Source organism: Acanthaster planci, linkage group LG01, assembly GCF_054643075.1.
Source record: "Acanthaster planci isolate LZ-2023a linkage group LG01, COTS_SCS, whole genome shotgun sequence".
NCBI lineage: Eukaryota > Metazoa > Echinodermata > Asteroidea > Valvatida > Acanthasteridae > Acanthaster > Acanthaster planci.
Genome location: NC_141777.1, coordinates 34,899,788 through 34,922,760, shown reverse-complemented (window position 1 = coordinate 34,922,760; position 22,973 = coordinate 34,899,788). Strand labels below are relative to the sequence as shown.

General features: G+C 39.5%; 1 protein-coding gene across 8 annotated transcripts in view; it reads right to left on the bottom strand.

The window, feature by feature from the left end:
* LOC110979604 (regulator of G protein signaling 7-like) overlaps positions 1 to 22,973 on the bottom strand; it is a 119,312-nt gene that overhangs the window by 84,413 nt on the left and 11,926 nt on the right. For all 8 annotated transcript variants that reach the window (XM_087145084.1, XM_087145080.1, XM_022235570.2 and 5 more), the window contains exons 3-4: positions 7,239 to 7,335; positions 6,419 to 6,466 (exon numbers count right to left, since the gene is read on the bottom strand). In XM_087145084.1, coding sequence (XP_087001210.1) covers positions 6,419 to 6,466; positions 7,239 to 7,335 — 145 coding nt within the window. The remainder of the gene's footprint in view (positions 1 to 6,418; positions 6,467 to 7,238; positions 7,336 to 22,973) is intronic.

The following is a 22,973-nucleotide window of genomic DNA, read 5'->3' as shown; positions in this document are numbered from 1 at the left end:
CATCTAATTTGCATATTAATACATTATTCCACATTTTTTGCCATTTAAAATAAAGTTTCAAGATGAATTTTTGCATTAGGGAGATGTTAAGTTATATAACAGGTTTTGCCCTTACCAAAGGGCAAGCTCTCGGACAAGCACTGAGCATACAGTGTTTATCAATATATGTTAGGTAAGGGCAAAATCTGTTATACAAATTAAAATAAAGTTACAAACAAGAAATACCTGCAAGAGTTTTGTACATACAGATTAGCACAGGTAGAATATGCACTGACTGATCTGAAAGCTACAAGTCATGTTCTAATCAAGTCTAAATTGCAGACTGATTGGCTTTCATTAAACAATGTGCATGTAGTACATGTTCAAAGCTTCTGAAAAAAAAAAGGTTGCATTGTCGGGCAAAGTGACATTAAAGCGATCTGGCATGGTACAGGGCGAATCGATGGAAACACGTTGCGACAAAATGCTACCTTCCCTAGATTTCCTTTCTTCTTTTTTTAGTACAATACTATCATGGTTTCGTTGTCATGATTCTCAAGTCATTAAAACACAAACTTTAAGTCTGTGGAGACCTGCAAGAGGGGTAAAATTCCACTCAGCACTGTGCACAAATGCCACAATATCGCTGTACAGCGTGAGTGACCAGCAGCGCTACACAGTTCACGTACATACCGGTACGGGACACGGCATGCACTACATGTGTGTATAAGTGCGCGTGTACACGTTGGCCTGGCCTACATGGTGTACATGCATACTGGACTCTTGCAAGTCGCCAAAACCTTGTCATTTTGCTTTCGTTTTCCGGGGGTCATTTTAGATCATCAGCCTTTACAAATGACATTTGTAAAAAGATGAAAGGTCAATGATTTGCACATACCTTGTTCTCTGGTAATTTATGGGACTCTTCACTTCAAAAAACTAAGTTTAATTTTTCAAAACTTCGTAGCTCCACTGTCCGTGAACCGATTGACCTGGAACACACACTACATTGCAGAGTAACTTCGGATCTATTCAGAAATGGCCATGACGATGCTTTTTAGCCTATCAGAATGCTCAGATTTCTTTCGGAAAGTCTGGCCACGAAAACGAGTTTGTACAAAGTGCGACGAAAGGTGGTGCCGGGTCATGACCTTCCAGACCAGAGCGTGAACACAGATTCACACGACGCGCATTCTTTACAGTAAAACCGAAACCTTTGCGTCTCGCGATAAAATTTGGGAAAATTGCAAATGAAATACACGAAATAAACATGTGCAAATTTCAAAGCGATCTGTAAGAGACTTTATTTATCATGAATTTTTAACTTTTTAAACCCATTTGTGACTGTGTGGAGGCCCTATGCGTGTACATGTGGAGAAATTTGGTCTCCTGTAATTTGACAACTCAGTGAAGTGCCTATTAACCCTAACTGCCCAAAACCTGCCATACTCCAACAGCAGGTTTTGGCAGGTTTGGTACCGTACCGTAGGAACCTGCTGTTGAATTTTGTGAGACTTGGGATGAAAGGCCCAGGGAAATGGTGTTGGATTCTGTGTGAGTTGGGACACACAGGAGTCATTGTGTGCAGTGTCTGACTTGCTGTACCAATTGTTGGACTATGCTTGATTTTGTCAGGTTTGGTACTGTTCAATGCAAGTCATCCTATACTGCATAGACCCATCCATACCATATCACTCAAACTCCAACGGGCTCATTCTGTTTGAGTTTATCAGGTTTGGTGCAGTAACCTGCATGTACAAGTACATAGACAAGTACATGAACCTGTTGGATTTTGTGAGGTTCAGTATGCTTCCTAGTGCAAGAGCCTAGGGGGTTAGGGTTAACGAGAGCTATGACGACCGGGAGTTCATGGGAGTTGAACCAAAACTTCAACCAAATTAACCTGGATGTGTACACATAAATAAAATACACCAACAACTCACGTAAGAGTCTGCCCAATTTAGGTCTACATGTACTTACATGTACAAGTATATACGAGTACAGGGGAAAAAAAATTGACAAAACATGAGACGGAACTGGAATCGGGGGAAAAACTGAAGACTGACTCCACCCAGACTCCTCTCACTTTAAAATGTTGCAGTAATGTACATGTATGTTCTGTAAAAAAATCCATGTGTCTGAATGACCTTTTTTTTTCATAATTTGTGTGAACGTTTCCACTCTTTCTACAAACAGCATCACAGCTACATGTATTTCCAGACATGTACATGTAAGTCCATAGTTTCTTTGATTCTCATATTTGGGAATAACCTGCCTAAACTAAATCTACCTAGGATTCAGCTCACTGTTAGCCAGTAACAATCCAGAAATTTGCCCTGATTTGTCACCTTTCATAACAGATTGAAAGCGCCAACATTTTAGATATGATATTACTACCTTTTTTGGAGGGGATGAGAATTCTTCCGAGGATTGAAAGAGTGGACAGAAATTTTTGGCCCAAAAAAATCCATGTTGGCCTTTTCCCCAAGACCTGAATACGCGATTACTGCAGCAACTCTTTCACTACCTGTGCCCACAACTACAAGATTAATAATTGAAAGATTTTTTTGAAATAAACAGCAAAGACCACTGACCCTTGCAATCATTCTTTCAACAAGCTTTTAAATTTGAGCAAGCTGTTTGCAAAACTAAACTGTGCATGTACTCATACATGTAGCATGGCATGTGTATTCAACATACATGTATATATAAATCAAGTTTTGCTCTTGACTTCTGAAAGTCATGATATTTAAAATAAGTATTTTTATTATATAACTTTGAGGGGAATGGCACTGCGAAAGATTTACATGTAGATACTGTAGTTAAAGATTTGGAACAGAACTGTACACATGCCTATACACAAAAACAAGCGCCAGTGCACTGCAGCAAGTTGTTCGGAAAAATTCATTATCCAACAACAAAAACTGTACTAACAATCAATGACATCACCACATGATTGTCATGTTCAATGTATCAAAACAAGAGGTGACACATAGACAGAAAGACAAGGACAACACTGTTAAAAAGTAACCCTCGGTTCAGTAAAATGTTACGTAACTTCTGTTCCAAGCTTTCAAATATTGACACTGTACATTTCTTATATGATACATGTACCAATAAGTCTCCAACATTACATTTCCAAAAAAAAATGAAGCACTTCTCGCAAAATGACTTGGTTTCATCATCACATTTGTTCACAAATAAAATTTCACTGCTCAAAAAAAACTAAAAGGAGGGGAGATGAAAAAAAAAAATTACAAAACCAGGACTCTGCGGTGCATATTAAGCAAGCTGAAAAGTTCAGCTGACTACATGTACGGTATGTAACCCGATCAGCTCTATTCCCCTGGTGTACTTGCACGTCCAGTCTAGCATCCGCACTCATCAGTTACACGCTATGACACTAGCGCCGCACTGCTGCACTGCAGGTAGAAAGACGGCGGTTTATTCATGCGGGGCAGTGGGTCTGTTACACAGCGTGGCTCATGCTGACACGTTCCAAGACTGCACGCTGTACATGAGCAAACTCCTACATGCACACGATGTACATGCATATCGCAACAGCAGACTTTGAAATTTTATAACGATCAACTGTATCATCTCCCTACTACTTCTCCTCCACATTTTTTTGGCCCCCTCCCCCGACTTCATCTTCTGCATCTTTGTCTCTAGGTCTTGCTGATGGCACTATCAGATAGTGCACTGGCTGTCCCACATCTTGTCTTACAAGGATCAGTGTGACGATAGAGATGGAGGGGGGGTTGGGAGACAGTAGCCTGTACGTGGGAGGGTCACATCGATCTGGGGCCTTGCATTTTGCTTGCACATCGCTTGAACTGTCTCTTGCTTTGTTATCAAATGCTTCATCTTCAAGCCTAACGCTGAGGCAAAATATTGCATCAGATTTGGCAGTCTGTGCAGATATGACAGAACAAATACCATTCTGGTGTGATACAGTTTGAAAGCATTTACATTGTACATGTATTGTACACTGAACTGTACCATGACCACAACTGCATGTACCGGTACTCTGTAGTTCCCACTGATTACGATAAATTCTTATCCCACAGGTGTACATCACTTGTACTTTTAATTGGAGATTGATAAATGATGCTTTCTATATTACGTATTGTACAACATACTTTTAATTGGAGATGGATAAATGATGCTATCTATATTACGTATTGTACAACATACTTTTAATTGGAGATGGATAAATGATGCTATCTATATTACGTATTGTACAACATACTTTTAATTGGAGATTGATAAATGATGCTATCTATATTACGTATTGTACAACATACTTTTAATTGGAGATTGATAAATGATGCTATCTATATTACGTATTGTACAACATACTTTTAATTGGAGATTGATATGTGATGCTATCTATATTACGTATTGTACAACATACTTTTAATTGGAGATTGATAAATGATGCTATCTATATTACGTATTGTACAACATACTTTTAATTGGAGATTGAAAAATGATGCCATCTACATGTATATTACGTATTGTACAACATACTTTTAATTGGAGATTGATAAATGATGCTATCCATATTACGTATTGTACATGCACCGGTACCAGTATGTTTACTGGTATGTTATCAAACGTGACACACAGCACTGTGGGAGCAATAAACAGGTAAATTACATCACCAATGGCAACAACATCAAACTGCGCAAGAAATAGCTGCACAGACAATAGCTCTTATCTGGGACTCTTTCATATGTGGGACGCACTGGGAGATCACGAAAGAGACCATAACAGGGGGAGATCACGAAAGAGACCATAAGAGGTATGGAGGGGAGGGTCGATAATGACAGGTATTTATTTACTGATACGGGTGTCATATATCAAACCTGTCATTGTCATTCAAGATCGGCAGGGTCAAGGTTCACCAAAGGTTTGATAACAGAGGCCCAAGTAGCTGCGTAAGTGACTGCCTTTTGTACATGTATCTAAATGTAGATAAAGTGACAAAGAAAGGATGTGCGTATTTGGAAGCAGCCAAGACTACGGTCATTCCAGAACCCTTCCAATGGATACACAAGCATTACACAACAATTCGCATAAACCACTCAGCATAGAGCAGCTTTGGCAAAGTTTGATGAAAGTGTGGAGAAAACTTGGGAAAAAGTTTTTAAAAAAATGATATTTTAGAATAACTATGCTGGTGGTCTGAAGGTTACCCAGTGTAAGACAAGCATATACATGTAGGTACTAGTACCAAAACGTAAATGAGATGGGTATTGATTACACAACTCTTCCAAGCCAATTTGAGTCTATATTATGTGAAAAAAAAAACAAGAAAGGCAAAAACAAAAAGGAAAATCCTGACTCAATGAAAAAGTACCTCTCAGCATCTATCAAAAGAGCTTCCCTACTGAAGAGTGATTTTTTAACATTTAGTCTACAAAGACACTGAACAACTTGGTCTACTTCAGTGCAGTTAAAGCAAAATTTTCTTTTTATTCTGTGTGTCGTCTTGAGCATTCATTGTCCCTTTGAGGTAAAAGAAATCTGAGCGAGTAAGGTGCAAACTTGTTCAGTAGCCAACTCTCGGCAATTAAGAGTTATCACAAGGCAGTGCGCTGCTGCAGACAGCGCTACAGTGTATGGGTGATAGCCCATTGTGTGAAAATTAGACACTCCTGAAATCATGACTGCGTATCTAATCCAATAAACAAGAATACATGTATGTGTGACTGAAACGACTGCATTTTAACTGCAGTCTGAAGTTTTCTTGGTGCAGTGCACTGATTGGGCATTCATGTGATACAAGGCTATTATGCAGGGTTGCTATCAAGCAGAAGCGGCACTCATATTGAAGATGCCTGTACTGAGAACATTCGCAGAAGTGTGTGAAATCTCAGGAAATTGTGTTTTTTCCGCAAAATGATCAAACTGATTTGCAGAGTCTCATAAGGGTTGCCTGAAACACCCAAAGTGATTTGATCGCGTGATTTTGGATAAAGTGACAAGAGGAACATCTGTGCCATGTCTGTAAAGAATTTGAAGGGGTGTTGCAAGAACTATACAAAACAATGTTCATCGTCAACCTAACGAGGAGAGGCGGTATGCAGAAGATTGACAAAGCACCTTTTGCAATAACTCCAACTCAATCAAATGATATGACATGAATTATGCCGGCTAGAGAACATCACTGCCATAATTTTTGGTACATGTAACTGGCACGTTAAATCACAGTGGCTGGACAGGTGGCACACTGGCCTCTTGTCTGATCTGCAGAGAACAAAAACCGGCCTACATGTACATGTACCAGCAGTACATGTACATGTACAGTCACAGAAAGAACACGGAAAACGTGAAGAATGCTCCTTGTCTTTATACTACTTTAATAACTTAACAAGTCCTCAAAGAGTCATCGGCACAATATTGAACACCAATATAATGTACATGTACTCACCTTGATCTATATCCAGTATCCTCATCAGCCACTGAACTAAATCAGCACCTACATGTACATGCCAAAAACAGAGAAAAGCAATCAACAAAAACAAGTCTCCATTTCATCCCAAACTTGTTGAGGAGATCATAGCTTCAACACATACCACAGGAATATAGCACATTAAATTTGTTTCCACCTACTAGTACGGTATCACTCTTGGAAGCTGTGTTTTGATTTAGCTGGAGAGATGCCTGGCCATCAACTCCAAAGCAAAGGGCTTCTAACAAAAATTAATTATCAGCACATAACCAACTTGTCATTCCAAAAAAAAGGACTTATTAAAATCTATACCCATAACACATGCTCATTCATATTCATGACCAAAAGCCAGATTCTCATTGGTACATTCACCATCACATTCTAAGTTGCTAATATTTTTGCATTTTGTTTTCAGGCGTGCACGAGGATCCACAAGCAAGTCAAATATCCAAGTGTAGTAAACTATTCCCTGGCTAACTCAGGGAATGGTCTTTATTAAACAAACACGGTACTTTGCAAAGTACCGGTAACCATGGGACTGTTCCCAAGTGAAGTATGCTCAAGGAAGGACAAGCTACGCACACATTAAAGACTAGATGGGGGTACACATAAATGTTGATCTGTGTTTTCAGTAATGCCTGAAACCAATGGCAACCGAGTATGGTATGTTCATGTATGAGGTACTGACTGCATGTACATGTACATGCAGTTTGTCAACTTCTACCTTGGAGCATTAATATCGACTATCCACCCTTAAAACATGTATATGGTATATTCAAGTACTATTTAGGAAACTCACCCGTGAAGACACTTGGCACTTTGGACATGAAGCTCTTCACCGTCCGGACTGGCACGCCGTTTTTCTCATCTTGCATCTTTTGTATGAGTTTCTCCACCTGTGAAGACAGGAAATTTGACAACCCACATTGAAAAGCTGCTGATTTTTCTGTTTCCAAAACTGTCCCTTTTTGCGGAACAGCCAATCCTGTTTCAATCAGAAACAGTGACCAAAAATGTACATGCTATGTATGAATATGACTTATAGTGGCAGAAAACGGCACAATAAACTTTCATTAAAAAATTGCGAGTAGTGAAATCACAGTTGCAGGTCCAGAAAGGGAAGAGGTACATCTTGACACACTCCCCCTTCTTAAAATTAATCTGAAGGAGAAAACTTTTCTTTTTTCCCGTATTTCTTTGTTTCACCTTGTTACAAGTATGTAAGAATTATAAAATATACCTCACTAACATATTCAGATTCAACTCCATTTTGGGTATCCCCCTTTCATCAATGCCAGTTGCCCCCTTTTTATAAATGCTGGATCCACTACTGAAGTACCGTACTGTATCTTTAGAACTGACAAACCTCTGTGAAGGATTTCTGTCTTTCTTTAGATTTCAATGTTCTCGTTAACATCTCCATACTTACTAGGACACAGATGTACAGTGTACATGTATGTAGCTACTGGTATACATGAAGTGTACAGTACAAGTCCAAAACCAAATACATGTAACATGTACCGGCAGTACACTAGTGCAGGGCCCTGAAATATAATTACATTGTACGTGCATGTACATGTACATGTACCTCAAATATTTTTGAATCAGTATCATGTTACAGTAATGTGAATGTGCAACAGCAAAACCAGAAATTATGAAAAGCTCTTTGTAGACCATACATGTACATGTATCTACATGCATGCATCACATGTACAATGTACATGTAGATTGTACTATATACTGTGGTAGCATTGTACATGTACTGTACATGAAGTTTTATGCAGATTCACTCGTGATGCGCACATGTATGTTTTCCTTTGCAGTGCACAGCCATACGAGCAAACACGACCATGGCATTACTTATTCTAGGATTCAAGGAATAACCAGTAACCAAGACAACACCACAAGTTCTGTGGCATCTTTCATCCCATCAATGCAGCACAGTTCATTGAATTGCGAGCTGACCAGTAAGTCCTTGAACAAAAATAATGAAGAAATCTGTAGATCCAAGGAAGGATCAGTGCTAGATTTCATCGCAGATGACAAACAAAGTCCTCTCATTTCTATAAAAGGAGAGGGTGAAAATGCTCACCGGTCCTGCTCACGATCAAGTGCACAGTCACAATAAGGAAACTTTCAGGGGGCAGAGCTGAATAGGAGCATGTAAACGTATCCCGGATGACAGGGTATATTTTTCCTTCTCTGACAAAATGACACCATGCTATTAATAGATGCGGTGAAATCTTTGACGGACTCCACATAATGTGTCACCAATGCGCTTCTTTTGTTCCTCAGGCGTAATGGCACGGGATGCCCTTGGGGCATCTCGTCTCAGGCCTCGGTGGGCGGCCTTTCAACCGGGCAACGGCGGACAGTAGATACCTACAAATGACAGCCTGCCTTATTGTATTCTACTACATGCGCCAGGGCATGAATCGAAGGACAGGATATGTGGGACATTCAACTCTGCCGTCTGAGCTACTGATACAACTGAATAAAACCTGGATGTTCAGCTTCGTGAAAGAAAATGCCAAGCAGGACACTGCGAAACTTTGTAGCATGTGCATCTGCCAAGATGCCATATCTTAAAAACAGAGGTACCATCAAAATAACAACTGTTTTCAGTGAAATTATTCTTTTGCTGAACCCCCTCCTGAAAATTAAACTTTTCAAACCAAGTGCTAAATGTCCAGCACTATCTAAGTTTTTGGAGCTTTCTGAGGTTTCCAGTGTTACATGATGCATCCAAACCCAGTCATTTTGATTGGATTTGATTCAGCTTCTGGACAGTGCCCTCTATCAGCTTACTAGTACCATGTAGTTGCACCAGTCACAAGTACATGTATCTGTTTGTTAGGGGAAAAATTGAACTATGCTGTACACAATCCAAATCCGTCCTGGCCCACCGGACCACATGTATTGAAAAGATTGTATTTGTGGAAAAAAATAAAGTGCACGGTTATATTTGTTTGTGCACTGTTTTTTGCTCATGAATATAGAGCCTTGTTTGTTAATTACTGTTAGCGGTAAATGTAGCTGACCAGAAAGGGGGGAGAGGAATAACTGTATCCCCAAAATTTTTAACAAGTTTACAAAAGTAAAAAATGTGACTGTGGCAAATGCTTCCTTGCTTCTATGACAGTCAATTACGTGTAAATGGAAGACAGTAAGAAGAAGCTGGTACCAGTAAGAGGAAGGAAATTGCCATCACCGTTACCTACATGAATGCCTTTTTTTTATGGCAGGTGCTTCAATCTTATCTTTCAAAAAAGCTGCTGAAATTCATCCCAGGTTTGGCAGTACCACACGACCTCACTCAGAAACTGACCAATCATGCCACTGCATATATGTACATGTACATGTACTGGGATTGCATATTCAACCTGCATGTCATACATGTAAAATACATGCAAGTCCCAGCATGGTACAAGTTTCTGCTCCACATCTGGTCCACTCACAGATTTGGACAATTTTAGATGTTCTTGACCCAATTAATCAGTAATTTATCAATGGCTTCCCATTTAGAAGTTTAGTCACACATGACCTCGTCTACTCCTGTACATGTGCATGTACCATGTACATGTAAGTACCTTTCGCTCATGATACCAGTACAAAGTTACCTGTACATGTACCGGTTCCTGTAACAAGCGGTGTCAAAGACAAAACCACTAGGTAAATATTAACTGTTCAATTCTGACCGAAGTTAATATTCAGGGCAGTAAGTACTTTCATGGGCAATTGACCCATTTTTTTTTATGTACATTCATGCACAAGCATATTAGAACTCTACTCTGTTTTTGAATGGAGATACCGTATGTGCACGTGCAAACACTTATCATAAACACGGATGCAGTAACACAACAAGTCACGAGAACCAAGTCCTTCAGCTGCTGAATTGGGTCACAGCTCAATGGTACCGTAATAAGCCACTTGCGAGTTAAATTTGAATAAAATCTGGTACACTGTGTTATCTGATTGCACAGAAACGTAACAATTTGAATTCCCCAGACTAAAGACACTGCTGCTATAACCTCGTGACTCGGGACAAGCTTTTGCATAGCAACCACCATCTCTGGAATGAACTGATTCCTTTGTGCCGTTCTTATCCATTGAGAACAGTGTATTGTTGCAAGGCGTCTCTTATGTAACTAAGCAAAAGCTTGCCTCGAATCACGAGGTATAGCAACAGTGGTTTTAGTATGGAGAATTCAAGTTGTTATGTTCACGTGAATTTCAAGAACTCAGTGTACCAGATTTTATTCGAATTTAACTCTCAAATGACTTATAGTAACTGTATGTGTGCACCAGTAAACACAATGTCATGTACATGTACACGTACAGTACATGTAAACTACACATGTACATGTACAGTAGTAAATGTACATGTACACATGTACGTACTAGTACCAGCAAATCATATGAAGGCAAAGCAGTAATATGACAATCAATTGTCATATGAATCATATTACTTCAACATATGGCACAAACATGAAGAAACATGTACATGGACATGGCATACATGTACATGGACATGGCATGCATGTACATGTACTTTTAACATTTTGGGTAACATACGTACAAACAGCACTTGTACACCCATACATTTATACATACATAGCACATGAGGACACACAATTTCTACATACTGGAATTGTCAAGTTTTCACAACTTAGGAAATATTTGTCCCCAAATCACCACTTTTTCAAATTTCTGTTTTGGAGCAAAATTGCCAGATATCTGATGCTAGCAATTTGGTACCGGTAAATGTATCGTGTTGACCAAATGGTACTCAAATCGGTGGAGTCACGATGATCTCCGTTAGGAAATATTCACCTAGACTGCATTTTGTTTTCCCCAAGGGATAAATTTGTGCTTCATTATATCAATTAAGCCATAAAGGCAAAAATTCGCTCCACCTAAATCTTTGTGTTTTCACAAGACATACATGTACATGTATTCAACGCTGTATGAAAAGATAACAATGCCCCAACTACTGGTACATGTAGCAACATCACATGCATTGCTGATTTTTTCCTTACTGTACTTTTTAAATTTTCCCCTACAATGTAGAGACAAATTTTAGGTGAATACATACATGTATATGTAATCCTCAATTACATTCACATTTAGCATGGTCCATACCATGCTAAATGTGAATGTAATTTCCAGTATTTTATGGTACAAAATGTATGTTCCGATACAATATGTAAAGTTTTGCCCAAAGTACATGTACTTACATGTGTACCGTAACTTGAGGTTTATCTCAACCAATTCTGTCTTTAAAATGACGCCAACTCAAAGCACGATTTTCTCGAAAGTTTAAATGTATATTATACGTGTACGTAGGTTTGTGCTACAAGATAAAATGGTCCCTTTGTGGAAACAGTGATGACATCATCAGGTACTGGTACATGTACATGTACATGTAGACCTTGGTTTGGCTCAGAGGTGGTTTCTTGCATCTGTCATCGATTTTCCCTTTAATTTCCTATATTTGACAGCCAAGGGATTTAAGGTACATGTATTAGCCATCAAACTCCACTGCATTCACCATCACATACATGTACTGACATATACCGGTACATGTAGATGTACATAAGTACATGTACATGAACCATATGTACACATGTAATTGTACTGTACGTTTGCACACCAGTGCATGTACAGTGCATGTACACAGCACATGTCCGTGCAGTCGTTAGATGGATCTACCGGTACGTGCCCGTACTACATATATGTACCAGCATCTATCCTTATTTGTAAAATGAAGCAAATATCGTACTCTCCAGCCAAGGGTATTAAAATATGTAACATACGACGGGTATTAAAGACAAACAAAGGGAAGGAAGCAGAAACCCAATATTTCCCTCTTTTTACATCCAGGGTCCTCATGTCGGCACGTGTTGCTGTATGCCAGACACTCTCTACAGGCAGCAGAGGAAGGGTCAGGCCAAGCTGTTATGACCACGATGGACGATGACGTCAATGTAAATCTCGGGGCTATGCACTGGAGAACTGGGAAAACGGAATGGATGATGAAAACAAATCTCCAACAAGACGAGGCCTGCACGAGGCCTGTTCCTGGTACATGTGGCGTGTGTGTCTGCTCACGGTGATGCTAATGACAATAATGACAACTGTGATGTGCCGTCAGCAGGCAGAGACCGTAGGTACAGTGCCCAGGCACGACTGAGGTGAAGGAAAAAGGGAAAGAGGAAAAGTCAAGGGGCTATCTAGGTAAACTACTTCTGCAGTACCTGGAAGCAGGCTTGCTTGTTTTTCCAATTCTTTTTGTTTCCAGTTTGGGTAGCATTCCAAGAAATTTCTAGTTCCAACGATGTTTTCTGAGAGTGATGGACACTTACTTTAAGTGGATTACACATACTGTTATCTTGTTTGCTGTCATCTTTTGAGGAACATCAAACCCTCTTCCTAAAACTGACTTCTCTTGTACTATAAGAAAAAATTCCAAAGATGCAAGTAATCAACGATATGTACCCCGTACATCGTAATTTGGCTACAGTGTAGCTCAAAAATTTTGCTCTCAAGTTGGGTGTCTCGCTTGGTCTCTAGGGTGAGCGCTACCGGTACATGTGCATGTAGACCAAGAAGAGTGCTGATGATACAAAGTCACATTTACAACAAGGAAAATTGTAGGTCCCAAGGACCTTGTTATAAAAATAATAATAATAATACTTGAGATTTGTAAACCGCACATATCCACCTACAGATAGGCGCTCAAGGCGCTAGATACACAGAAAAATATTAACAAATTTATATTAAATATGCAGTAAAAATGCAAATAATGAACAAATACTAGAATTGGTCTTACATACACAAAGAAAAATTAATGAAACACTAATTAAATGCCTCAGCCATGAGATGGGTCGGTCTTCAGCGATGTCTTGAATGAATGAATGGAGTCAAAACTTCAAATATGTAACGGTACTGTAGTTGGTTCCATAGGCGAGGAGCTGCTACTGAAAATGATTTATCCTCCCCATGAGCTACATGTACACTGTATGTGACCTGGGTTCTGAAAGTAGATATTTGTGACATGATCGAAGCATGCGAGATTGTTTGCAAGGTGTGAGGAGATCCGTAATGTAAGAAGGGGCTTTGCCATTAAGAGCCTTATAGACAATTAATAGAAGCTGGTAGATTATCCTGTACAAGACTGGTAACCAGTGAAGATCTTTCATGTGATGTGAGCAGGCATTCTGGTTAATGTGACGAGACAGTTATAACAGTGTTCAACTGTAGATGTACATGTAAGCTCTTTATGGGCTTTGCGCATGAACACAAGGGGGCCCTTTGGGTGTAGCAACAACATCTTTTAGGGCCCACATGTCCCGGTACTAGTACAAGTACATGTATGTACATAATGTCTGTGTAAGGTAGCTTGTAAGCATTCACCTTGTTAATGTGTGAAAATTGCAAGAATTTCCAATTGGGAAGGCATCATGTAATAAGCATACATGTACATGTAGGTATGCCTACTATTGCCAAGTTGGGCTGCTCTGATTGGTCAACAATGATGTGACAGTACTCAGTCTGCTCTTTGCCTACTAGGATCATGGTTGAAGTTCAACTTTGGGGGGGTTCCACTTATTTGGAGAGCTCCATGCAACCAATGAAAGGGCACGGTTAAGTCTAAGGGCAGGTGGATAATAATGATGCTTGCTTGTTTGAAGAAGAGAATGGATGATCAATGTGTACAATGTACTGGTACGTATACATGCCAGAGAAGACAAGCTAAACCAGAGTGATAAGAACAATTTAAAGTGGCTTATTTTGGTCCCTCAATTCTACTTTAGTACATGTAGGTTTCAAAAGCAGGGGTCGTAACCATTCCAGAGGTCAAGTGCATACATACTGTACTTGCATGTGCATGGACCACATCGCATTGCACATGTATCGCAAGGAGGAACAAAGCACTCGTCAGCAGCACACTGACAAACTGTCAATGGTGGAAGGAGGTCAATTCCAAAGTATTTTCAGGTAAATTGTTGAGTTTCATCCTGTTTCTTTTCTTTCTGTTTCTTCCCTTTTTTCCTCTGTTTTCCCCGTAATAAAATAAAGAATGTGTTCTCAAGGCAAGGGGAAGTGCCCCAATTCTTCCCACACAACATCCATGTACATGTACAATGGTTTGGGTACACTATCACCAACAGGGTACACTATCACCAACATTCACATTATGAAGAACTATACCAGGGATGTGCAGCTCTAGCACGCCAACTGCATTGCACCAGTACACCTTTGCATCCTCAGGAAATATCTTTGAAAGGAACCCACAATTTGGTAGGGTGTCAGCCTTCTAGCTATTTTTCCACATTAATTGTTTGGTAGTGACTCGGTAAGGTTAACTTGTCAAACCGGGAACCAAATTTCTCCTCAGGTACCGGTACAGCGGGAGCGGTAGTCTGTTCAGGGGATTATGAAAAACTAGTAGAAAGGTTCCAATTATTTTTACAGTGGATTTGAAAGAGAAAAGCCATGAAGTGGGAAACAGATCCAAGATCTTCCATCCATCTTGGAGAGCCCATTGAAATTCTTCTCATTACTCTAGCACAATGTAGACTGTGTCAATTGTTTTTTATTGCAAAGCGCTCAATATTTAAAGGACATCAGACACAACGACAACACATGGGAATTCTTTGTTTCGATTTTTGTAGCCGTCAAGGAGAAACTAATAAGCTAATGAACGGCAGCCATGTCTAACCTACATGTACTGGTACATGTGCATGTATGATATGTAAATGTAGCAGCAAACAGTAGGTGACGTCATTTGGAGTTCTGGGGACTGAGACAACACATGAGCAATGCCACTGTTGCCGCCGAAAGATGTCCGTACATGTACTTGTGCGTCCAAGTACCGGTACATGTACACATACATGTATGTGTACACAAAAGACCCACATGCATGCGCCACGGCTGTCCTGCCAAGGCCTGTCTGCCAAACAACTGGTTTTACATTAACAATGTATGAAATGTGAACAACGGGAAGGGCACCACTACAGGAACGTGGCCGTCGGCCGGATGTAATAACCGAGGCTTTAAAACACACAGGCAAACGTCGCGCTCCACTGCTACAATTGGATGGTCTTACCTGCAACCTGCATTATGAAGCCACATTTGCGTCATCTGGCCAAAAATACCTCCAACTCCAGAGTGGGGGGGGGTGCGGCCAAATGGAAGGTAATTGTGGTGAGGTGCAACCTATTTTTGACTGTCAAGCTGATAAATTTCAGATAACTTTGTGTGAACATTTCGGTTGAAAGCCTGTGGAGAGGGATTTGACACTTTAATTTCAATTTGTTAATTTCATCAGTATGGAACTTCTCTTCAGGTTATTTCATCATCAAATGATCACTCTTTCCTGACTCAAAGCTTCCAGGTCACAACCACTCCAGGTGTACAGGCCTTGTGGATTTTCATCACATCCCTTGTTACAGTTGTATGAAACATTAAAATGACAAACCTGCATTAATTGTTTTATCAAACATCACAAAGGCAATTATTCCCATGCCTGTGCTTGTGTCAGTGAGTGCATTTTCACACCAACACCGGTTCTTCAGTGGGAACAATTCACGAGTAATTTCAAATTAGCCAAGTCCACTTTCTTTTGAAAACTGACAGGCTTCAAATGATAAGCAAACAATACACAGTATGCCATTTGGACAATGGACAATATTTCCATGTTGTTACATTACACCCTTGGCTTACATGTTGTCAACCAATGCACATGACACAGTCCCAATACACATCAATTTCTATACTTCAACAGCATACATTTTGCACACAAAAGACTATATGGACAATATTGCAGGATATGTCATCACATTTTTACATACCGGTACATGAAATGTGCAAGTGAAAGAAACAAGCCTTTTGTGAGTTATGTAACGGCATGTAACGGTACACGTACATGTACATGAACGGTATGGTCTTTGCGTACCACAGAACACGTGCAAGAACCCGCTTGTAACCACCTGTCTTTCTTTTCGCCAATTGGGGGTGCAATTCAGCTTGGGGCAGATACCTCATGATTCAGGGCAAGCATTTGCTTTGTGAGAACAATATATACATGTACAACACCAGTAAAAGAAACACCTTGTACTAATATCGGTGCACTCTTTTTCAATGGATAAGAGGGCACAAAGGGACTAGTCCATTCCAGAGATGGTGGTCGCTATACCAGTACAAAAGCTTGCTCCAACAGTATCTCTTGTCATGCTTGTCTCGGGAATTCAAACTGCAATACATTTTATTCAAATTTAACTCCCAAAAGGCTTATTGTTCAGGCCTGCCATTTTGCAAGTTCTGCAAATTGCATGAAATTCCTGACTTGTCCATAGATAAACCACTTTTTCCCCAAACCTTGCACAGACCTGTGTGTATGTTTGCAAAATGTACAGTATTTAATGTTTTTGTCAGTAAATACCGATACCCATTGCAGGTACATGTACAGTACCTGGCCTGTGCAAGGGTCTCAGCCCTCAAGGAACCCAAGCTTCCTTGCCACATAAATTATGTGGCCTGAATTTCATACCGAGATTATACCGGTAGGGTTACTTCTTATAAAATGATGTAGAAATGTCAAGTTGATTTTTATGCCTCCATAATCATACACCTAAATTGTACATGTATGAAAAGTACATGTACCAATACTATTAGCTGCTCTGAAGAAATTATAGAATTTCCACAATACGTATGTACATGTACGTGTATATGTACATGTTGTTAACCATGCACATGTACATGTATATGTACATGTTGTTAACCATGCACATGTACATGTACATGTACATGTAGGTTTCGTGTAGGTTATCCTGATCTTTGTACCGGTATGGTGCAGATTCATGTGCATGTTTTCTTTTAATAAATACTGTGTAGTTCAAGCCACAAATGTTTATACATGTACCATACCAAAGGAGTTCTTTAACTATTTTAATCATGGAGATATGGAACATGTATCTTTTACTACCGGTAACTCCATGAAGCACAGCACATGTACCGGCATGTGTACTAAAACAGTATGTACATGTCCACGTATGCAAGATTAAAGAGGCTTTATTTCATGAAACAAAACACCAACATATGCAGCCTACAATTCTCACGTATTCAATTGAATAGTGTGCACATTACCTTTGGGGGAAAATTATGCATGTACCAGTGCACAGATGTACGGTACCGGTATGGTACCAGTACAGTTTGCATATAATATCACAACTCCCTTGTCCACCATCTTGGTGCACTGAGAGGGCTGCACTGTCACAGCCAAACAGGGCACTGAAGACGGTGTTTACCATGTACATGTACTATCAGTAGTACTATACCAAACCTCAACAATGACAGATACCAGTTCGTATCAACAAACTGATGGTCCACCTGTTCATATTACATGTACAGTACATTAACATGTACGTTTACTTTTCAGACATTGCAGAAAGTCAAAACCCTTATTTTCTTTACAGTTAATGTTTGTTTAATCATAATTCAGCAAAGTGCAATGCGAAAACTGCACCAACACGTTTCTCTAATGCTGTAACGATATGATAAGCAACGATAATGAAGAGGACATCTTGTATAAATACCAGTAAAAATAAATGGTGTTGATGCTGCACATTGTATCAATGATATAATTAATGTTACTAATACAACAAATGATAATGAAACAAGATTTGCAAAATATGAGTATGTTTAACAATTTTCTATACAGATGGTGGGCAGAGACAATAACCATGAGTACCTGTATGGGCATCCTGGTACTTGCCAGGATGTCCATGTAAAGGTACAAACCGTACATGTACATGTTGTAAATGCACAGAAGGACTATAAACAGGGCCGCAAGACTTACCCCGGTACATAAAAATTGCAGACTACCGGTAAGTTTATTTAAGTCAATGGTACACTTTTAATATCTGAGAATAAAACTACACAACTGTTTACATACAATGCACATGTAATTTGTTGCATTTGACATTTACAATGCCTATAGCCATTGGCAAAGCTTTTGGTCTCAAGACATGTACGGTACATATACTGTACATTTGTATGTCTTGTACATGTACATATATACCTTTTAACAATGAAAGTTTCATTGACATTTCAACAAGACGTACAGGTGAATGACAACTCCCACTGCAACACTCAAATGCCTCTATCCTTCCACACAACTTAAAACAGTCTCGCATGGTTAATGTTACTCTGTACCAGTACTCTACCCATCAACACATTCATCAGAGCACAACTTATAATTTATTACTCATTTTTAGGTTTTTCTGAATCACTACGAGTCTACAATACATGTAGTAAAAACTGCAGTGGTTACTGTATTTTCCTGGCGGCTTCTGAATTAGTTTCCCATCTCACAATGATGATTAATAAACTCGTTGCCACATGCATAATATTCAGTGTTCACTACATGAGACCATAAGGAAACACACTGTATGTACTGGTATGTACAAGCACACAATGTACTGTTCATTTTTGTACACTGTACAATGTAGTTGGTTACACACGGAATGAGGTGTAGTCTTGTACGAGACCAAAATCAAATTTTCCTTTCCAGCAGCTGTCTACGAGACACTTTTCAGCAATGTAAACCTAACCGAGTGACTCTTCCGGGCTGAGCTGACCTTGCAAACTTACTTCTGCTGAGGGGACTGATGATCGACAATTGACTATTTACAAAGTTTACTAACTGTCTGCACTGGGTTGAATTTTGCAAAATTGACAGCAGTCTCCCTGAGTTTTACCCAAAAAGGTACAAGATAAACACGACTATGTAAGCCCATAAAAAGCAAGCAAGGCCAAAATGTGCATTAGGCTTGAACTTTAATAGACCAGTGTTACAAAAATTTGCCAGCTGGAGCCGTCCACAGTGACATGTACCCAGTATAATTGAGGGATTTCATATTAGCGCCGTCTGCGCATGCATGTATCTGCATCGAAACCGAGGCTCTCTGTGTCGAACTTCCTCGCGCGCGCCCACGGAGTCCACACAGTACATGGAGTATCCAGTTCGTAAGTGTGACGCCACTTCAGTTTAAACCACGCCCACTGCACAAGATACAGGACCATTGCAGGTAGTTTGCGGTTAATTGCTATTTTTCCTTTTGATTTTACATTTCAAGTCATCCTGAAAGACTCTTCCACAAAAATTTGCAGCCTGAAAAGTCTGAATTTAATATACCTTTATGTATTTTGTGTTTTGACTCCTTACTTTCAATCGTCTGATCGTATTAAGAATTGAAGCCTGCAGCCTCGTTTTCAAACGCGGAAGTGCGCAGATCGACACTAAAAGCGTCGTATAGGGATCCCTCTATGCCCTACAATCAGATGAATAGTCACAAGACATGTATATACATGTACATGTATGTACAGCAGATGTACATGTACAGTGTATATGCACTTGTCATTAACTTGATCTTGCAGTCGGGATGAAATGCATGCTCTATGCAAAATGGTACATGCACACTGATACCGCAAGGCCCGGTACCATAAGCCCACACTGTGTCTTTACAATGTAAATACATTGTGTTTAAGTATCTGCTTGATGATGATCTGTCAATGTGCTCATTGTACATCTGACAAGACTGAGTCAAATATATTTGCAAACATGCCGGTATACATGGTGTAAATAATGTACATGTACCCTACACTGCAGTGTACATGTACATGTACACGCCATGTAATGTACCGGTACATTGCACCGGTGCATCTACATGTACAATGAACAGCCGGCCGGTACTTGTGCATAATATTCAGAAAACACGCATGTGTGTGTGTGTACATGTACATGTACCGGAATGCTAAAGTGTGCTCCTATTTTAACAACAAAATGTATGTCATCAATGAATTCAAGTCATTTCAACGTCTTGTTATACCCTCATTTTTTTTGCCAGCAGGCAATATACAATGTCATTTGCATATGGTGCACGTATGGTACTATAAGTACATGTATAATGTACATGTATAATGTACATGTACATGTACATGTGTAATGAACAAGTTGAGTTTATCACTGATTTAGAAACTAAAATTTGAAATTTCCAAATTTGAAATTTCCAAAACTAAGTCAATGTGTATTGAGTTTTTATTATCACAGCAAATTTCCTGAGACATGTATAGGAAACACCCTCCATTTTCAAGAGCTGAGTGACAGACACTTGTATGTGTATATGTACATGTATTCAACATAAGAATCCATGAACTGCACGCACATGTACCGGGGATACATGTATGGTACCAGGGGTACATGTACGGTATTTGACAGATATTAAAGCCTGTAAATATTAATGAGTGAGTTTTTTTTTTACTTTTAAATTAAGGCTCTGATTAATTAACGGCATATTTGCATGTGTATTTTCTACTGTTTTTGGTAAGCTGATTTTTGCATCATTTGGCTATCAGATTTTCAACAAAGATCTAAGCACTGTTCAAAAATAGGGCCCATGTACACATACATGTTCATGTTTATGTACTTCTCGATAACACATTCATAGAGCAAGAACACTACATGTACAAGCACCGGTTCATGTGCATGTATGTTCTAAATTCATAATGGTGTTATCAATAAAAGCATGTACCTCTCCGTGCCTTTCCTCCACAAAACAAAGTGGAGATGGAAAGTCTGAAACAGAATCCAAGATTTTGGACCGCAGAAGATACCTGTACCTGTTTTTCAAAACAGATATTCGTTGGTGCTAACTACGTGTACGTACGTGTACATGTACAAGTATGCAACAAGGGTTCAGTTGAACTGGAGTGATGTAACAATCCCTTGCATTTTTTTCCAGGAATACTGAAATATGCAAGTACATGTAGGCCTACACTTTTGAGCCAAAGTGTGAAGGTCTTTCAATAAATAATGATCAAATATATGATTCAAAGACATGTGCCCTGCCAAAGGCCTGACCGGAAATAAAATTGTAAGCCTACAACCTTGGTACTGGTAAATGTACACGTACACATACATGTAAAACAGAATAAACTGCCGAGGACTCTAACATATTCTCTGAAATGTCACACTTCCTGAATATCTTAAAGGATCCAGGAAACGAATTTATCTTAGAATCACTTTTTGTGTATCTCTGTACTCTTCTTCCATGTATGAAGACTGTTGGACATCTTTTTTGAGTTACGTGAACTGAACGGTGCACTTTTTCAAACATTAAAAACTGACAAAGCATTTCTGGACAATTAAGTGAGGGTGCTTTTGCTTTGATGTAAATCCAGGAAGACAAGGTTCAGGTTGCATGTTTTTATGTTAAAATTATGAACCCCAAATTTGCTATCTGGGAACATTTCTATGAAAAGGATTTTGGCTGGATTATTGCCATATACATGTACTATATACATGGCAATAAAATGCCAAAGAAAATAAAATCTGCCATAGCAGTGGTTAAAAAAGATGTCGAAATTTTCTGTGCACAAATCAGTGCAAAATTGAGATTCAGTGCCTTGGATGACATCATAGTTCTGCTCATGAATATGCAAATCTGCATTAGCAGAAAAACAAAAAGCATCAAAATATGGGTTAACATTGCAAGACAAAAATTTAAAATAAGAATAATTGAAATCCAAAGATGCAATTTCGAGGAATTTTAGTAAAATTGATAAAAATATTTCTATTTCCTGGTTCCTTAAATGGACCCAAGTCTTATAAAACAGATTTCTCAGTAATTTAAATCAAAATTTTGAAGATGCCCAGCTGAATCCTTGATGTTACTGCACATACCGTACACTGTTCAAACACACATAAACGGTACTAGTATACTACATGTACATGTACAACTTAATTTTTTTCACTCGTGTTGCTTTGAAAGCTGTCATTGTCTATGGTCAAAATGCTGATATTTAGACCAAAGATCATCCAGTGCCATATAGCAGCGCAAGATGGAGAACTTCACTGTGAATACGCATAAAATGGTGTAATCGCATGGGCGCCATTTGGGTTGGACTACACCTGCACAGTGCATGTTAATGCACAGGCGCCACGACAAGCACGCACACCTGGTATGCCCGCGCTCTTGCCTATGCATTAATGTGCACACTCGAATGGCGCCCATGGTGGTGACACCTCTGTGGCAGAGTTCTCCATCTTGCGCCACTACGCAGCACTATACTCTGATTGAGACCTAATCAGAGTAAGAGCTGTAGTGTAATTGCATGAGAACAGGCAAGACTAGACAAATCCCAATGAATGTCGCTTCAGACTAATGTACAGTGACATTCTGTGGGCAGTCCCTCTCTGCCCTTGCCTTCACAGACACCAGTACATGTACATGAATATGTACAGTACAATGCAGTGCAGCGTGGAGCACCGCTCATCCAATGCAATCGTTGCTCACTCAACGGGAGTCCCACAACACAATGATGCTGCTGATGATGATGAAAGTGTACCATTCTGCCATTAGAGGCAATGGAGCATGGGCCTAAGGTCATTGCAGGTGGGGGGGGGAGGGGAGGCTGATTATGCCTGCTTGATTCCAACCTGCTTGTACATGTGCTGTACATGTACATA